General features: G+C 46.0%; 1 protein-coding gene across 4 annotated transcripts in view; it reads left to right on the forward strand.

The window, feature by feature from the left end:
• Positions 1-16,412, forward strand: part of arhgap32b (Rho GTPase activating protein 32b) — a 202,670-nt gene that overhangs the window by 81,908 nt on the left and 104,350 nt on the right. For all 4 annotated transcript variants that reach the window (XM_071327266.1, XM_071327283.1, XM_071327292.1 and 1 more), the window contains 2 exons: positions 11,373-11,481; positions 15,008-15,099. In XM_071327266.1, the coding sequence (XP_071183367.1) occupies positions 11,373-11,481; positions 15,008-15,099 (201 nt within the window). The remainder of the gene's footprint in view (positions 1-11,372; positions 11,482-15,007; positions 15,100-16,412) is intronic.

Below are 16,412 nucleotides of genomic sequence, written 5' to 3' on the forward strand. Positions count from 1 at the left end.
TCCAACCCACTCATTCATATGATAGCATAAGCTACACATTTCAACCCACTCTCATTCATATGATAGCATAAGCTACACATTCCAACCCACTCACAGGCATATGATAGCATAAGCTACACATTCCAACCCACTCACAGGCATAGAATAGCATAAGCTACACATTCCAACCCACTCTCATTCATATGATAGCATAAGCTACACATTCCAACCCACTCACAGGCATAGAATAGCATAAGCTACACATTCCAACCCACTCACAGGCATAGGATAGCATAAGCTACACATTCCAACCCACTCACAGGTATAGGATAGCATAAGCTACACATTCCAACCCACTCACAGGCATAGAATAGCATAAGCTACACATTCCAACCCACTCTCATTCATATGATAGCATAAGCTACACATTCCAACCCACTCACAGGCATAGAATAGCATAAGCTACACATTCCAACCCACTCTCATTCATATGATAGCATAAGCTACACATTCCAACCCACTCACAGGCATAGGATAGCATAAGCTACACATTCCAACCCACTCATTCATATGATAGCATAAGCTACACATTCCAACCCACTCTCATTCATATGATAGCATAAGCTACACATTCCAACCCACTCACAGGCATATGATAGCATAAGCTACACATTCCAACCCACTCATTCATATGATAGCATAAGCTACACATTCCAACCCACTCTCATTCATATGATAGCATAAGCTACACATTCCAACCCACTCACAGGCATATGATAGCATAAGCTACACATTCCAACCCACTCTCATTCATATGATAGCATAAGCTACACATTCCAACCCACTCACAGGCATAGAATAGCATAAGCTACACATTCCAACCCACTCACAGGCATAGGATAGCATAAGCTACACATTCCAACCCACTCACAGGTATAGGATACATTCCAACCCACTCACAGGCATAGGATAGCATAAGCTACACATTCCAACCCACTCTCATTCATATGATAGCATAAGCTACACATTCCAACCCACTCACAGGCATAGAATAGCATAAGCTACACATTCCAACCCACTCTCATTCATATGATAGCATAAGCTACACATTCCAACCCACTCACAGGCATAGAATAGCATAAGCTACACATTCCAACCCACTCTCATTCATATGATAGCATAAGCTACACATTCCAACCCACTCACAGGCATAGGATAGCATAAGCTACACATTCCAACCCACTCATTCATATGATAGCATAAGCTACACATTCCAACCCACTCTCATTCATATGATAGCATAAGCTACACATTCCAACCCACTCACAGGCATATGATAGCATAAGCTACACATTCCAACCCACTCTCAGGCATAGGATACATTCCTACCCGCTCACAGTAGCATGCGCATATTTATTTAACCTTTATTTAACTAGGCAAGTCAGTTAAGAACAAATTCTTATTTACAATGACTGCCTACCCCGGCCAAACCCCAGACCTATAGGGTGGCGTAGGAAAGCGGGCAAGCACACACGCTTAACACACAGGGGTGCACACAGTTTGAGAGCCTATTGTAGGTTCTATACACACCTGTACACACTCATTCATCTTCTTTTTGGAGGGCTTGTTTTCTCTATCGGAGCATGGCCATGCTGCTAGCTGGATGATAAGGCACAAACACAGCTCACTATGGAGAAGCACCATTGAGATGTCCACCCGGTGCCTGTCCCACCACCCACTGCTCTGCATGCCTTTGACAGAGACACACATGATGCACAAAGTGCTCCCCAGCCAGCCAGCCAGCCACTGCCTGGCTGCATACTTTGCTGTGCGACAGTTCTCCCCTCTTTCCTCCTCCCCTTATTGATGCCCAGCTTGCTCCCTCGTATTCAGACCAGGCCTTTTGACCTTTCCTCCCTGCTACACTGGCCTGTTTGAGATTTGTTAGAGGGTGTGTTTGCAAGCTTATAAGTGTGTAGGAGTTGGGGTGTGTGTGTTCCTGTCTGAGTGCATGGGCATGTCTGATTGTGTGCGTCTGAATGCAGTTGTGCGTGTCTGGCTTTGTGCGAGTGAGATTGTGTGTTCACGTGGCAGCATGGCTCTGTTCATTTGATAGTGAGGGGGTCTACAGGAATTGTCTCCTTCCTGAGGATTACAGCAGCCCGTTCAACCTCACTACACATTCTCCTGGTGTTGAACGGAGACCAAATCCTGTGTGCGGGGGGTTGCCATGGCAGCAGCAGTTTAGCATACATTAGATATTAGCCCAACATTACAGCAGAGGTGGAGAGGAAGGCAGAGCAGGTTTGTGTTCTCATTCGATGAGAGAGACTGACAGTAAATGTCATTGTTAGGATGGGTCTGCTCGTGTAGATTGATATTCTTCCCCTAGGGAAGAACACAGTGAGGTTTTATAGCCTTCCCAAATCCCACTATGCTCTCTAGCATACAGGCACATTCAGTACACACACACACAATCTCTTGCTCTCTGCTTAGGACATGTCTGTCCCTCTCTATCCCACTTCTAACTTCCCCCTATAGGCCTACTTCTATATGTCAGCTCTTGCTCTGTTTATCTCTTTGTTTCTCCTCCTCTCTCACCCCCCTCCCCTCTCTCTCCCTGCCTCCCTTCCCTCTGTGACCCTCCTAGACCAGAGCATGGCACTATTTTGGGACTTGCGTCACCCTCTTCCTGTCCTCTCCATCCTGCCCGCCACGTGCACCGCTTACTAATAATGTTCCGTCCCACTCCTTTCTCTCCGCTGTGGTTATTTGCTTTCCAATAGTTTTCTAACCTCCTCAAGGGCGTTGAAATAAAATGAGCTCAGGAGAGGAGTCCTGAATACGTATCGAAAGTTGTTTACCTACTACATCTCAATACTGTAGGCTAGTGGCTACACACAAGCATTTTTTTCTAAATTCAGTCCATTAAAGGGCAATTCCACCACTTTTCAACCTCATTATTTCCAGCACATTACCTGTGTCTACATACACTGAGTATACTAAACATTAAGAACACCTGCTCTGTCCATGACAAGACTGACCAGGTGAAAGCTATGATCCCTTATAGATATCACTTGTTAAATCCACTTCAATCAGTGTAGATGAAAGGGAGGAGACACGTTAAAGGACTTTTAAGCCTTGAGACAATTGAGACCATGGATTGTGTATGTGTGCCATTCAGAGGGTGAATGGGCAAGACAAAATATTTAAGTGCCTTTGAATGGGTTATGGTAGTAGGTGCCAGGAGCACCGGTTTGTGTCAAGAACTGCAACGCTGCTGGGTTTTTCACGGTCAACAGTTTCCTGTCTGTATCAAGAATGGTCCACCATCCAAAGGACATCTTCGGTGTACTCAGTGTATGTGGAAACAATGCATTCCTACTTCTTGTAATAAGTTCTATCCAATGACATCAACAACATTGATTTTCAAACACTGAGATTCGAGGTGACGCGGGGAGCAAGAAAATACCCTCCCTCTGGCTAGAAACTCGTTGCAGGTTTTGAAAATCACCGTTTATCTTACTTTTAATCCTACCCTGTCGTATCACAGAGAAGTGTTTTTTTTAGGACCCTATCTTTTTAACCATAGATCATAAAAACCAGCTGTTTCCACATATGTAGACACTAGTGTGGTGCTGGAAATGATTAATATGAGATTGTAATTATGAGGTTTAACGCATAGCCTGTAAAACATGGTGTACATTTGGTTGTGCATCAGCAGTTTCTGTTTGTCAGTCACTGACAGTCAATTAGCCCATGTCAGCTAACATTTATAGTGGTAAGTTAGTCTAGCCAGCTATTCATTCTGTTAGTCACTCACTCACTCAGACTCATACCAACCATTTTCTCTCCGTGGCAAAATGTGTAGAATTGCAGGAAATTAGCGTACTTTTTCCCCTCCGCTGTAAAGAGGGTGGCAGCTCGAATGTTTTGCTCACAAGGTGCTCAAAAATCCCTTAGGTCCCCCAAAAGGTTAGGGATGGCTCTGACTACATGTGTGGATATGGATGTGGGTACAAAGAGTTAAGATTTTTTTGTGGCCCCCAACCGCATCAAAGTTGCCCATTCCTGCTCTAGCTGTAGATCAGGTTGCCTCAAGGAACCAAGTACCAGCAAGCGTTTTTCCTCCTTGGAAAAGGAGCGGGGGACCGCTTACATTGAAACTAACACTTTAGACCTGACTAAGTTAGTGTCAGTAAATCTTAGGGACCGACCTACAACATCCCATGGACCAAGCGCCGGTCCGTGGACCAGATGTTGAGGAACACTGCTGTAGATCACAACATGTCCTGCTCACTAGATGGATGACGTCCCAGACAGAGCAGACTTTCAGCCCTTCAGCCCCATCTAGCTGCAGTCCAGCAACGCACCACCACTCACTTCTACTCAGCAGCGCTCAGGTGGTTCCCCCTCCAATCTCCTACCCTAATAACCAACGGGCTTTTCTTCCTTGGCGTCGATGGGAGGATTATTTAATAACAAAACCAATGCGCGTGCAACCGTGGAGCAAAACAGGCAGGGTTGGCTTAGAGTCAAAGGATTGTTGACAACATGTAAACTATATTTCTTTCTTTATTAAAACATAAAGACATTTGCACAATAAACACTTGTCTCTCAAATACGTTGTTGGTGACATATTAGCACAGACGTGACAACGAGGTACATCGAGCTGAAACGAGCCACCTACGATTCCCTACATGGCAGCTTCTTGTCAGTGTTGCTAACTATTAGACCGTCCAGAATCGCAACACACATACTTCTGCTCTATCGATGAGTGAACATAGTTTTCATGGCAATGTCAGCTAACCCGTCTATTGCAACGGGTGGCGTGTATCCACTGTGTGCTAGTCTTGCCAAAAGCAAGAGAGAATCTTAAGAATATTCTCCTTAATGCCCCTTTCGTGGCAGCACAAAGCAGCTGGACATCTCATAGCCTACCTCTTACTGAGAGCTGGACATCTCATAGCCTACCTCTTACTGAGAGATGGACATCTCATAGCCTACCTCTTACTGAGAGATGGACATCTCATAGCCTACCTCTTACTGAGAGATGGACATCTCATAGCCTACCTCTTACTGAGAGCTGGACATCTCATAGCCTACCTCTTACTGAGAGCTGGACATCTCATAGCCTACCTCTTACTGAGAGATGGACATCTCATAGCCTACCTCTTACTGAGAGATGGACATCTCATAGCCTACCTCTTACTGAGAGATGGACATCTCATAGCCTACCTCTTACTGAGAGATGGACATCTCATAGCCTACCTCTTACTGAGAGATGGACATCTTTTTTAATGCATGTAGCCCTAGATGTCAATTTATCCAACTCAGGTGGAGATGCAGCCAAAAATCCTAGACAAGTGCTACAGTCTTTTTCCTTCATCATGAATTTCCAAAAGCCTCTTTCTTTATTCTACTAATATGTAAAAACGTAACATTTTATGCTTCAGCCTCCACACTCCTCATCGGCTGTAGGGTTGAGGTTAGGGTTAATAACACAAGCAGATTAAGGACATTCTTTCAGCCCTGGTGCTGTGGAACACTTGCCTGGTCCCAGATCTTTATGCGGTCTTGCCAACTCCAAGCAATGGGGTGACAATGAGTGTAGGGGTTGGCAAGACAGCAGACCTGGGACCAGGAAACTGGAACACCGGGCACTTCACTCTCCCTTGAGATTCACCATCTTTATTTGTTTGGGATACATCTGTAATGTGCAGTTGGAAGATATTCTTCAAAGCAGTTCTACTTTGCCTGTGGGTGAATTACTACGTTATTGGTCGTATGAGGCCCACAACTTGATTCTACAGATACAGACAGGAAATTCTTCAATGGAATTACAGTGGAAACAGAAGAGAAAGGGAGTTTATTCCTAGGTACAACAGATGGCCAGCCTAAGGTAACTGGGGGGGAAGTGTGACTGTGTGTGTAACCACCTTTATTGGCCTGACTGACTTAACGACCTCCTTGGGGAGAGAGGGAGGGAGAGGGAGGGAGTGTGTGTGCTCACTGTGTGTGTGTGTGCTCACTGTGTGTGTGTGTGCTCACTGTGTGTGTGTGTGCTCACTGTGTGTGTGTGTGCTCACTGTGTGTGTGTGTGCTCACTGTGTGTGTGTGTGTGCTCACTGTGTGTGTGTGTGTGCTCACTGTGTGTGTGTGTGTGCTCACTGTGTGTGTGTGTGTGCTCACTGTGTGTGTGTGTGTGCTCACTGTGTGTGTGTGTGCACTGTGTGTGTGTGTGCTCACTGTGTGTGTGTGTGCTCACTGTGTGTGTGCGCTCACTGTGTGTGTGCGTGCGCTCACTGTGTGTGTGTGTGTGTGTGTGCGCTCACTGTGTGTGTGTGTGTGTGCGCTCACTGTGTGTGTGTGCGCTCACTGTGTGTGTGTGCGCTCACTGTGTGTGTGTGCGCTCACTGTGTGTGTGTGTGTGTGTGTTTGCGCTCACTGTGTGTGTGTGTGTGTGTGTGCGCTCACTGTGTGTGTGTGCTTACTGTGTGTGTGTGTGCTCTCACTGTGTGTGTGTGTGCTCACTGTGTGTGTGCTCACTGTGTGTGTGCTCACTGTGTGTGTGCTCACTGTGTGTGTGTGTGCTCACTGTGTGTGCGTGCGTGTGTGCTCACTGTGTGTGTGCTCACTGTGTGTGTGTGTGCTCACTGTGTGTGTGTGCTCACTGTGTGTGTGTGCTCACTGTGTGTGTGTGTGCTCACTGTGTGTGTGTGCTCACTGTGTGTGTGTGTGCTCACTGTGTGTGCTCACTGTGTGTGTGTGTGTGTGCTCACTGTGTGTGTGTGTGTGTGCTCACTGTGTGTGTGTGTGTGTGCTCACTGTGTGTGTGCTCACTGTGTGTGTGTGCTCACTGTGTGCACTGTGTGTGTGTGTGTGTGCTCACTGTGTGTGTGTGCGCTCACTGTGTGTGTGTGTGCGCTCACTGTGTGTGTGTGTGCGCTCACTGTGTGTGTGTGTGTGCGCTCACTGTGTGTGTGTGTGCGCTCACTGTGTGTGTGTGTGCGCTCACTGTGTGTGTGTGTGTGCGCGCTCTCACTGTGTGTGTGTGCGCGCGCTCACTGTGTGTGTGCGCGCGCTCACTGTGTGTGTGTGTGTGCGCGCGCTCACTGTGTGTGTGTGTGTGCGCGCGCTCACTGTGTGTGTGTGTGTGCGCGCGCTCACTGTGTGTGTGTGTGTGTGCGCGCGCTCACTGTGTGTGTGTGTGTGTGCGCGCGCTCACTGGGTGTGTGTGTGTGTGCGCTCATTGGGTGTGTGTGTGCTCACTGTGTGCTCACTGTGTGTGTGCTCACTGTGTGTGTGCTCACTGTGTGTGTGCTCACTGTGTGTGTGCTCACTGTGTGTGTGCTCACTGTGTGTGTGCTCACTGTGTGTGTGCTCACTGTGTGTGTGCTCACTGTGTGTGTGTGTGTGCTCACTGTGTGTGTGTGTGTGTGCTCACTGTGTGTGTGTGTGTGTGCTCACTGTGTGTGTGCTCACTGTGTGTGTGTGTGTGCTCACTGTGTGTGTGTGTGTGCTCACTGTGTGTGTGTGTGTGTGTGCTCACTGTGTGTGTGTGTGTGTGCTCACTGTGTGTGTGTGTGTGTGTGCTCACTGTGTGTGTGTGTGTGTGTGCTCACTGTGTGTGTGTGTGTGTGTGCTCACTGTGTGTGTGTGTGCTCACTGTGTGTGTGCTCACTGTGTGTGTGCTCACTGTGTGTGTGTGTGCGCGCTCACTGTGTGTGTGTGTGCGCGCTCACTGTGTGTGTGTGTGTGTGGCTCACTGTGTGTGTGTGTGTGTGGCTCACTGTGTGTGTGGCTCACTGTGTGTGTGCGCGCGTGCTCGCTCGCTGTGTGTGTGTGGCTCGCTGTGTGTGTGTGTGTGTGTGTGTGTGTTCATTGCGTGTGTCACAAGACAATGGAGGCTGTGCTATGACACAGCCCCACATGCATCATACTGGGCTTATTCTATGCAGGATGTCCTGTTGTGATTTTCCCCATCCGTTGTTAGTGCTGGGCGCTTTGGCTGTTCTCTAACATCTGATTCAACCAATCAAGGCCTTAAAAATAATAATATTAATAGAGACAGAGACTCTAGCCTTGGTTGGTGTTTTGCCCTTTTATGTCTTGGCCTTGTCTGTTTAGCCGTTTACGGCTCATAAAGATATACTGTACACTACCAGCACGATTTACCGCATGTATGGAACAGGATAACAACGTCCTCCAACATCAGGGTCAGCTCCCTACCCGGATCAGTTGTCAGTCCTCGTTCCAATTAGTGGTGTTGTGGTATGTGTCAGGGTCAGCGGTTCAAGGTGGCTGGCTGAGTGCGGTATTAGAGTCAGTGTCATAATGCAGCAGGCTGCTGGCTGCTCCCAGGGTCTCTCTCTCTGCTCCCTCTGTATCTTGGTCTTTCCCTCCATTCTCTATGTCCGTCTGTCTACTCTCTCCTCCTCTCTGTCTGATTTGAGATGCAAGCAGCCCCATCTCCAGACCTGCATTGAAGCTGACAGTTTGAGGTCAGCCCCTCATGCATATACACCCCCTGAGGGGGGGCGGGGGGGGGTGTTTGTGAGAGAGAACATTTTCATGGTGTGTGTGTGTGAGGTCAAGCGGTGGCGGGGGAGGGGGTGTGTTTCTCTTTCCCAGATAAAGCTGTGTGCCTACCTACAGGATCAGCAGTTGTGTGTGCTGCTGGAGGAGGATGGACAGCGTTGAATTAGTACCAGGCAGGGTGCCAAGACATTGTACTGACTGTTTGTACGTGTTTTTCTTTCTTCTTTCACCACGTTCACTGAATTGGTCCAAAAAGGCTCTTGGAAGTCAAACATAGAAGGCCGGTCGGGTAAATGGTTGTTCTTTATGGTTTCATTCCTCCATTTAGGCTACATCATCATGGTAGTTAGTTTGTGCTTCAAAGAGCGGTGAAAGGGTTAGAAGTGGCCTACTGTGTCAGGAGCATTTCTGAAAATACATCTGTTTAATCACGTGACTCTTATCTGAACACGAATTGGCTGTTACATGAGGACCAATGCTGTGTGGGTGAAAGCTTGAGTTGCATCAAATTATATCAGTGTTATAACACTGCTATGTAGGTTTCATATTCGACCACACACTACCTATCATCCGCGTTATCCACTCCTCCTCATGCGAGGTGTAAAGTATATATTCCACGTTAGACTGAAACCACTTGCTACAGTCCGTCCACCCTGTTAATATCATCACCACTGGCTACAGTCCCTCCACCCTGTTAATATCATCACCACTGGCTACAGTCCCTCCACCCTGTTAATATCATCACCACTGGCTACAGTCCCTCCACCCTGTTAATATCATCACCACTGGCTACAGTCCCTCCACCCTGTTAATATCATCACCACTGGCTACAGTCCCTCCACCCTGTTAATATCATCACCACTGGCTACAGTCCCTCCACCCTGTTAATATCATCACCACTGGCTACAGTCCCTCCACCCTGTTAATATCATCACCACTGGCTACAGTCCCTCCACCCTGTTAATATCATCACCACTGGCTACAGTCCCTCCACCCTGTTAATATCATCACCACTGGCTACAGTCCCTCCACCATGTTAATATCATCACCACTGGCTACAGTCCCTCCACCCTGTTAATATCATCACCGCTGGCTACAGTCCCTCCACCCTGTTAATATCATCACCGCTGGCTACAGTCCCTCCACCCTGTTAATATCATCACCGCTGGCTACAGTCCCTCCACCCTGTTAATATCATCACCGCTGGCTACAGTCCCTCCACCCTGTTAATATCATCACCGCTGGCTACAGTCCCTCCACCCTGTTAATATCATCACCACTGGCTACAGTCCCTCCACCCTGTTAATATCATCACCGCTGGCTACAGTCCCTCCACCCTGTTAATATCATCACCGCTGGCTACAGTCCCTCCACCCTGTTAATATCATCACCAGTATGATTCCCAGAGTGTATGGCCAAAGTTAATCACAGCTCTATCATGTGGTTCTCAGTTCCATAGGTGTGTCTCAAATGGCACCCTATTTCCTATATAGTACAGCACTTTCAAAGGTGGGTCACTACATAGGAAATGGGGTGCATCCTATATGAGACTGTTGGCGGCTACAGTGGCAGTTAATGCTGCCACTTTTCAGGTCAGCCGGTCTGACTGTTGCATTAATACATAGGAATTGTAGGTTCCATCGACTCTGGCCCCACAGCCTTTGATTCTAGTTCAATCTCGCCTCACACCTGTAGGCTCTATTCTCAAGTCATTATTATCAGAGAGGCAAATGATGTGAGAGGCCAGAACGTTTCTTTGATGGCTCAATGGCTAAATCACATTGACATTCTCCCTCTGTGAAAGTGCTACTTTGCCTCCGCACATAATAACATTGACGTTCCTCACATTGAAGGTGCTATTTGGCCTTTGCACACACAGTATCCAGCTGGCGCGCACACACAGACACACACACACACACACAAAAACCTGTTTGGTATCCTCATGGCTGCATCTATGCATAAAATATGGTGTGAGCACACAGACAAGCACAAGCCTCCTTTCACAAGTGAATATGTGACAGGCAATGTTACGCCCTCACTTTGGTGTGTCCACATGTCTTTCACACACTCTCTGTGTGTGTGTGTGTGTGTGTGTGTGTGTGTGTGTGTGTGTGTGTGTGTGTTCCATCCCCAGTGCCAACTAATGGGTTATGGCATCTCGTCTAATTGAAATGATACATCCATTAACACCTTCTGGTCAAAGTGCCAGACTCTAAGGTGTCATATAACACACATTCTGTTCTATTCTCGTGGGAACCTAAAATACATTCCCATTCAGTCTCCGATTTTTCTCAAATCCAAAACCTAACCCTTATCACTTACTGTAACCCCAAACCCTAAGCTTAAAATACCCTTTGTCCTCATGGGGATGTGGGAAATGGCCCCACGGGGGAACATTTTCCTTGTTTTACTAACCTTGTGGGGACTTTGGATGATTTTCGGTACCCACAAGGATAGAAGAACCAACACACACACCAGCCTCTAGGGTGCCTTTGAACTTGTGGCTTCCATATTGAGTTGACAATACATGACCATATATATCAGTGTTTTTATCTAGAGAGTTGGCTGGGAGGACTGGTGAGGTTTGTGGTTTTTGTTGAGGCTGGTTCTGTGTTTTCTATGTAGTGTTTTTCCTGACGCAATAAGAGCATCTGAAAGTCTCTCTCGTTCTGTCTCCCTCTTTTGAAACAGGAATTTAGCCTAATGTGTGAGCAGTTTTGGTATTAAAGCAATTTTTGCTGTTTTAATGTGTTTCTTGGAAAGTATGATATTGAGCCAATAAATTGGATTGAAATTCAAATTCTCTCTCTCGCTCCTTCCCCCGCCCCTCCCTTCCTCTCGCTCTCCTCTAGGGGCCTGAGGCCAGGGCGTCACCCAGAGGACGACGACATAGTGCCTGAGCTGGCCCGCCTGGTCTACCCCCGAGAGAGACCTGACTGGGAGGAAACCATCAGCGCCATGGTGAGATGGCGACCACTGGCAGAGACGCGCGTACACACACACGTACATATATGCACACTAACGTTCAGAAGTTTAAAAGTTTGAACGGTAGTGTACATATCTTATAATAATCGCAGTATCAAATCTCAATGCATATAGAATTGTGAGAATCACAATGCATATCGTATCGGCACCTAAGTATTATGATATTGTATCGTGAGGTCCCAGTTGTGACGCACACACACACACACACACACACACACACACACACACACACACACACACACACACACACACACACACACACACACACAGCATTCCAGCTTAGCGAGACCCCGACAGTGTCAGTGCTAATCAAACGTTCAGTACTTAGATAACAAGGCTCCTCTTTGATTGGGGCTTGTTGGCTCCCTGACACCGTTTTATCTCAGTCTCCTTTAATGAACTGATTGTCTTAACTGTTCGGGAAATGTCTTGATATCAAACTGAAATGCTGCATCAACATCCAGCCTCAGCTCCCAATCGTGAAATGATGATGATGCCTCTCATGTACATCATTAATGTAACTTTAGAAGTAGTGGGGGATGTATCAGAACCTAATCTATTGTACATGATTTATGTACACTGAACAAAAATATAAAAGCAAAGTGAGCTGAAATAAGAGACCAGAAATGTTCCATATGCACAAAAAGCTTATTTCGCTCAAATTTTGTGCACAAATTAGTTTACATGGCTGTTAGTGAGCATTTTTCCATTGCCAAGATAATCTATCCACCTGACAGGTGTGGCATATCAATAAACTGATTAAAGAGCATGATCATTACACAGGTGCACCTTGTGCTGGGGACAATAAAAGGCCAGTCTAAAATGTGCGGTTTTGTTACACAACACAATGCCACAGATGCCTCAAGTTTTGAGGGAGCATGCAATTTGCATTCTCACTGCAGGAATGTCCACCAGAGCTGATGCCAAATAATTTAATGTTAATTTGTCACCCATAAGCCACCCCCAACGTTGATTTAGAGAATTTGGCAACACATCCAGCCGGCCTTACAACCGCAGCCCACGTGTAACCACACCAGCCCGGGACTTCCACATCCGGCTTCTTCACCTGCGCGATCGTCTAAGACCAGCCACCCGGAATGGCTGAAGCTGAGGAATATTTCTGTCTGTTATTAAGACTTTTTGTGGGGGGAAAACTGACTGGCTGGGCCTGGCTCCCCAGTGGGTGGGCCTATGCCCACCCATGGCTGCGCCTTTGCCCATTAATGTGAAATCCATAGATTACAGCCTAATTTATTTGTTTCAATTGACTGATTTCCTTACGTGAACGAACTCACTAAAATCATAGAAATTGTTGCGTTTATATTTTTGTTCAGTATATGTAGGCTAAACTTAAGAAGAATTGTAATGACATTGTAGTGTTTAAACAAACCACTTAAATCAGATGATTCAATATTGAATCAATTAATGTGAATATGAATCAATTAATGTAACCCCTCTCATATATAATTAAAGTTATCCCATCTTTTAGTAAATATCTATATTTCTAATACGCCAAAGTCTCCATTAGTGATATGATATCTTAACTCATTAATTTGCTGAAATCATTCACTATTTCAACTCCATCCAAGCTGAAGTATTTTTTTCCCACTCTAACTGAGCTGCATTCAGCAACATGCTATCTGAAATGAGGCCGTCTCCATGGTAACATGACAGTTGGCCGCCACCATGCTCACTTTGGAACCACAAACATTCAATACAGTGGCAGAGAGACACAGTTGGCGTCCCAAATTGCACCCTATTCCCTATATACTACTCTACTTTTGACAACAACCCTATTGGCCCAGGTCAAACGTAGTGCACTAAATAGGGTATGGGGTGCAAGATGGCACACAGACACAGCCATATCTCTACCGCTAATGAATGTTGATCAGTTTTGAAACATTAAAGACATGGCATATCTGCTGTTCTTTGTTAAATTTTGTATTTTGTTATTATGAAGGGGCCAATACTTGTGAATAAATTTCTCTAAATAAGTCCCACTTGTGGTTTAGAGACATTGTTGTGATAAAAAATGCTATGGTAGTTAGCGGTCACAGTGGGTAGCAGTATGCCCAAATGGCAGTAGTGGACATACGTGGCAGGCAGTGGTTGTTGTGCTGTATTTCAGAGGATGAATAGATCAATAAGTCTGCCAAGCTCTCGACGTGTCATAACGGTTGACCGAATGCACATTGATAACAGAACATTGGTCAGGTTGTTACTGCAAAAGAGAATGTGTTATCACTGGCTTACTTAGATGCAAATAGGCCTAGAAGAAAAAATGTACATGCTGCATGTGACTAGGCAAATTTACCAGTTGTTAATCGAGAAATACTGTATATTTGAATAACGCCTAAATGTGAAAGTGCAATACATAACCAAAATACTTCACATTCAGCGTCACTTAATGTGACGTAGGCTACTGTGCATAATATCTACCAACTCAAGTGTTCAGGGTGTTCCTTTATTTGGCCAGCTTTGAAGAGACCTTGCCTTCTTTAAGACACAGTTGAATATTTTATAGGTACAACTTCTGGGAATGTTTTGGCTAGACTTCATAAGCCTTTCTTGTCTCTCCCCTAGGGGAAGTACTGAAGTGGTTGCTACCAGTGTTTCCCTGCTCCTAGTAGCTCTTACTAGCCTGGTTTTCACTCTGTATTTACTATAGCAGAAACATTTTCGATGCCAAACAGCAATAACAATGGAGTCGGCTAAAGCAGAAAGAACAAAAAGGGACTGGCACACAGGCTAAGCTGATATTCCCATTCACAGCTAGTGCAGGCCTGACAGGATGCTCTTTGTACCCCGGCCCACCTGGCTCCTGTCTCTCTGACCTCATTGGGAATGCTTATCTGCATATCACCTTCACTGTCTTTGGCTTCAGCCAGCTAGAAAGAGACCAAACTTCCCCACATCTCATCCTGTCCTCTCTCTCGCTCTCGCTCTCTTTCTCGCTCGCTCTCTCTCTTTCCTGCTCATTCTTTACTTTCCTTACTATCTCTCGCTCGTTCTTTACCATCTCTGGTTCGACTTCTTTCTCTCTGTTAACTTAGTGTTGCTCTTTTCCCTTCCCTGGCGGTCTGTGTTGACACAGGATTATATGATTTAATGTTGTCAAATGCGTTTTAACCTCCCTCTGTCATAGATTAGCCTCTCAGTCATGGGTTCAGGGGTCAGACTTTTCCATGTTGGGTCAAACTTAGCTAGTAGGGGCCTGGAGTGGTCTAGCAATTTGTGGGTCTGAATCCGACCGACTGTTATAACGCACTCTCCTAACTTTACTTCCACTCTTTCTGTGTGTCCAATAAACATAACAAATATAACAACCAGAAATATATAAAAAGTTGCTTGTCACCACATCTTGGAATTTTTTCTTTGAACAGTATTGCTTTGCGCTGTCCCTAGGTTTCTCTTGCATGCAGGTCAACTCATGGAGTTGTTTGTCAAAGGTGAAGTCACAGGTCATGTATTTACGGGTATGCATTTCTTTTGCGACATGCAGGCGCGGAGTGCTGAGGTCCCCGAGCTGAGCACCGAGCCCCTCCTGCGCTCCTGCAGCAGCACGGCCAGCATGAAGGTCAAGAACGTCAAGAAGTGAGTGGGTCGGCTGACCGAGTAGACTTAGCCCGCCGCATGCCTTCCGAAACTGCCATAACTCACATCTGCTGCACATCTCTCTCGCTCTCTACTTTGATTTCCTCTCTCCCCCCCCTTTCTATCTCCCTCTGACTTTGACCCCACTCGATCTCTCCTAAGACCGGTCTCACTCCACCTTTGTCTCCTTCACCTTTGTGTCTTCTCCACCTTTGTCTTCTCCACCTCTGTGTCTTATCTCCATTCTCTGTCTCGATCAACCTTTTTCTCTGTCTGGCGCAGATGGACACAGTTGCCTTCTTTCTAGCTCCTAGCCAACTTTGCAGTTTTGTTATTTGTTACATTATTTTATCAGAACATTTCTAGTATTATTACCTACAGCCGAAAATAAGTTTTGGACATTAGATTGTCGGTCACTCACCAGAAATTCAACCAGAAATTTGACTTCCCTGACCTGAATCCTTTGGACTCCCCGAGGCAGCCCCATTCATCCTGGGTGCTATACCAAAACGTTGATGCCGCATTAGAGTGAGGAGAAGTGGGGTCCTAGTCGGGCTCAGGCAGCGAGCAAACCATCCACAGCTTCCGAGTATCTTACTCGCTAAAGTTCAGTTCGTGGACAGCAAAGTAGACGAGCTCAGAGCGAGGATCTCCTTTCAGAGACAGTAATATACTCTGTTTTACAGAATCATGGCGCTCTCCGGATATATTGTCCCTGTCCATACAGCCAGCGGGGTTCTCAGTTCATCGCGCGGATCAGAATTAAGAACTCTCTGTTCTCGCCTCAAACAATAGCATGGTATTTTTTCACTGTAATAGCTACTGTAATTGGAAACTGCAGTTAGATTAACAAGAATTTACGCTTTCTGCCCATTTAAGACATGTCTATGTCCTGGAAAGTTGGCTGTTATATACAACGTCATTCTAGTCACATTTGTGCACGTTAGCAACAAGCATCTCCGTTTCGGGACACCCATTTCGTAGAGGTAAAACAAATATATATGTACCCTAGGCCTACTGGTTGTATGAATTTGGGATCTATCGTCCCACAACTGTCCAAGAGTCTTTGGGCTTCATTCTCGACAAGCTGACCAATAGAATTGGTTACCTTTTCTACTATGGGGGATAGTAGCTTGACATGGGGAAAAGCTTAGCCCCCTATAAGCCTAAGTAAATTGAATGAAGTGGCCAAAATGTATATAGCCTAATTAGCCTACTGTCTATACAGAAATACATATAATCATTCATAAAATCATTCAGAATAGGCTACGAAAGCGTGATTTGGCCACAGAGGATCATTAGCTTCCCCTAGC

This window comes from Salvelinus alpinus, chromosome 1, assembly GCF_045679555.1.
Source record: "Salvelinus alpinus chromosome 1, SLU_Salpinus.1, whole genome shotgun sequence".
In the NCBI taxonomy this organism is placed as follows: domain Eukaryota; kingdom Metazoa; phylum Chordata; class Actinopteri; order Salmoniformes; family Salmonidae; genus Salvelinus; species Salvelinus alpinus.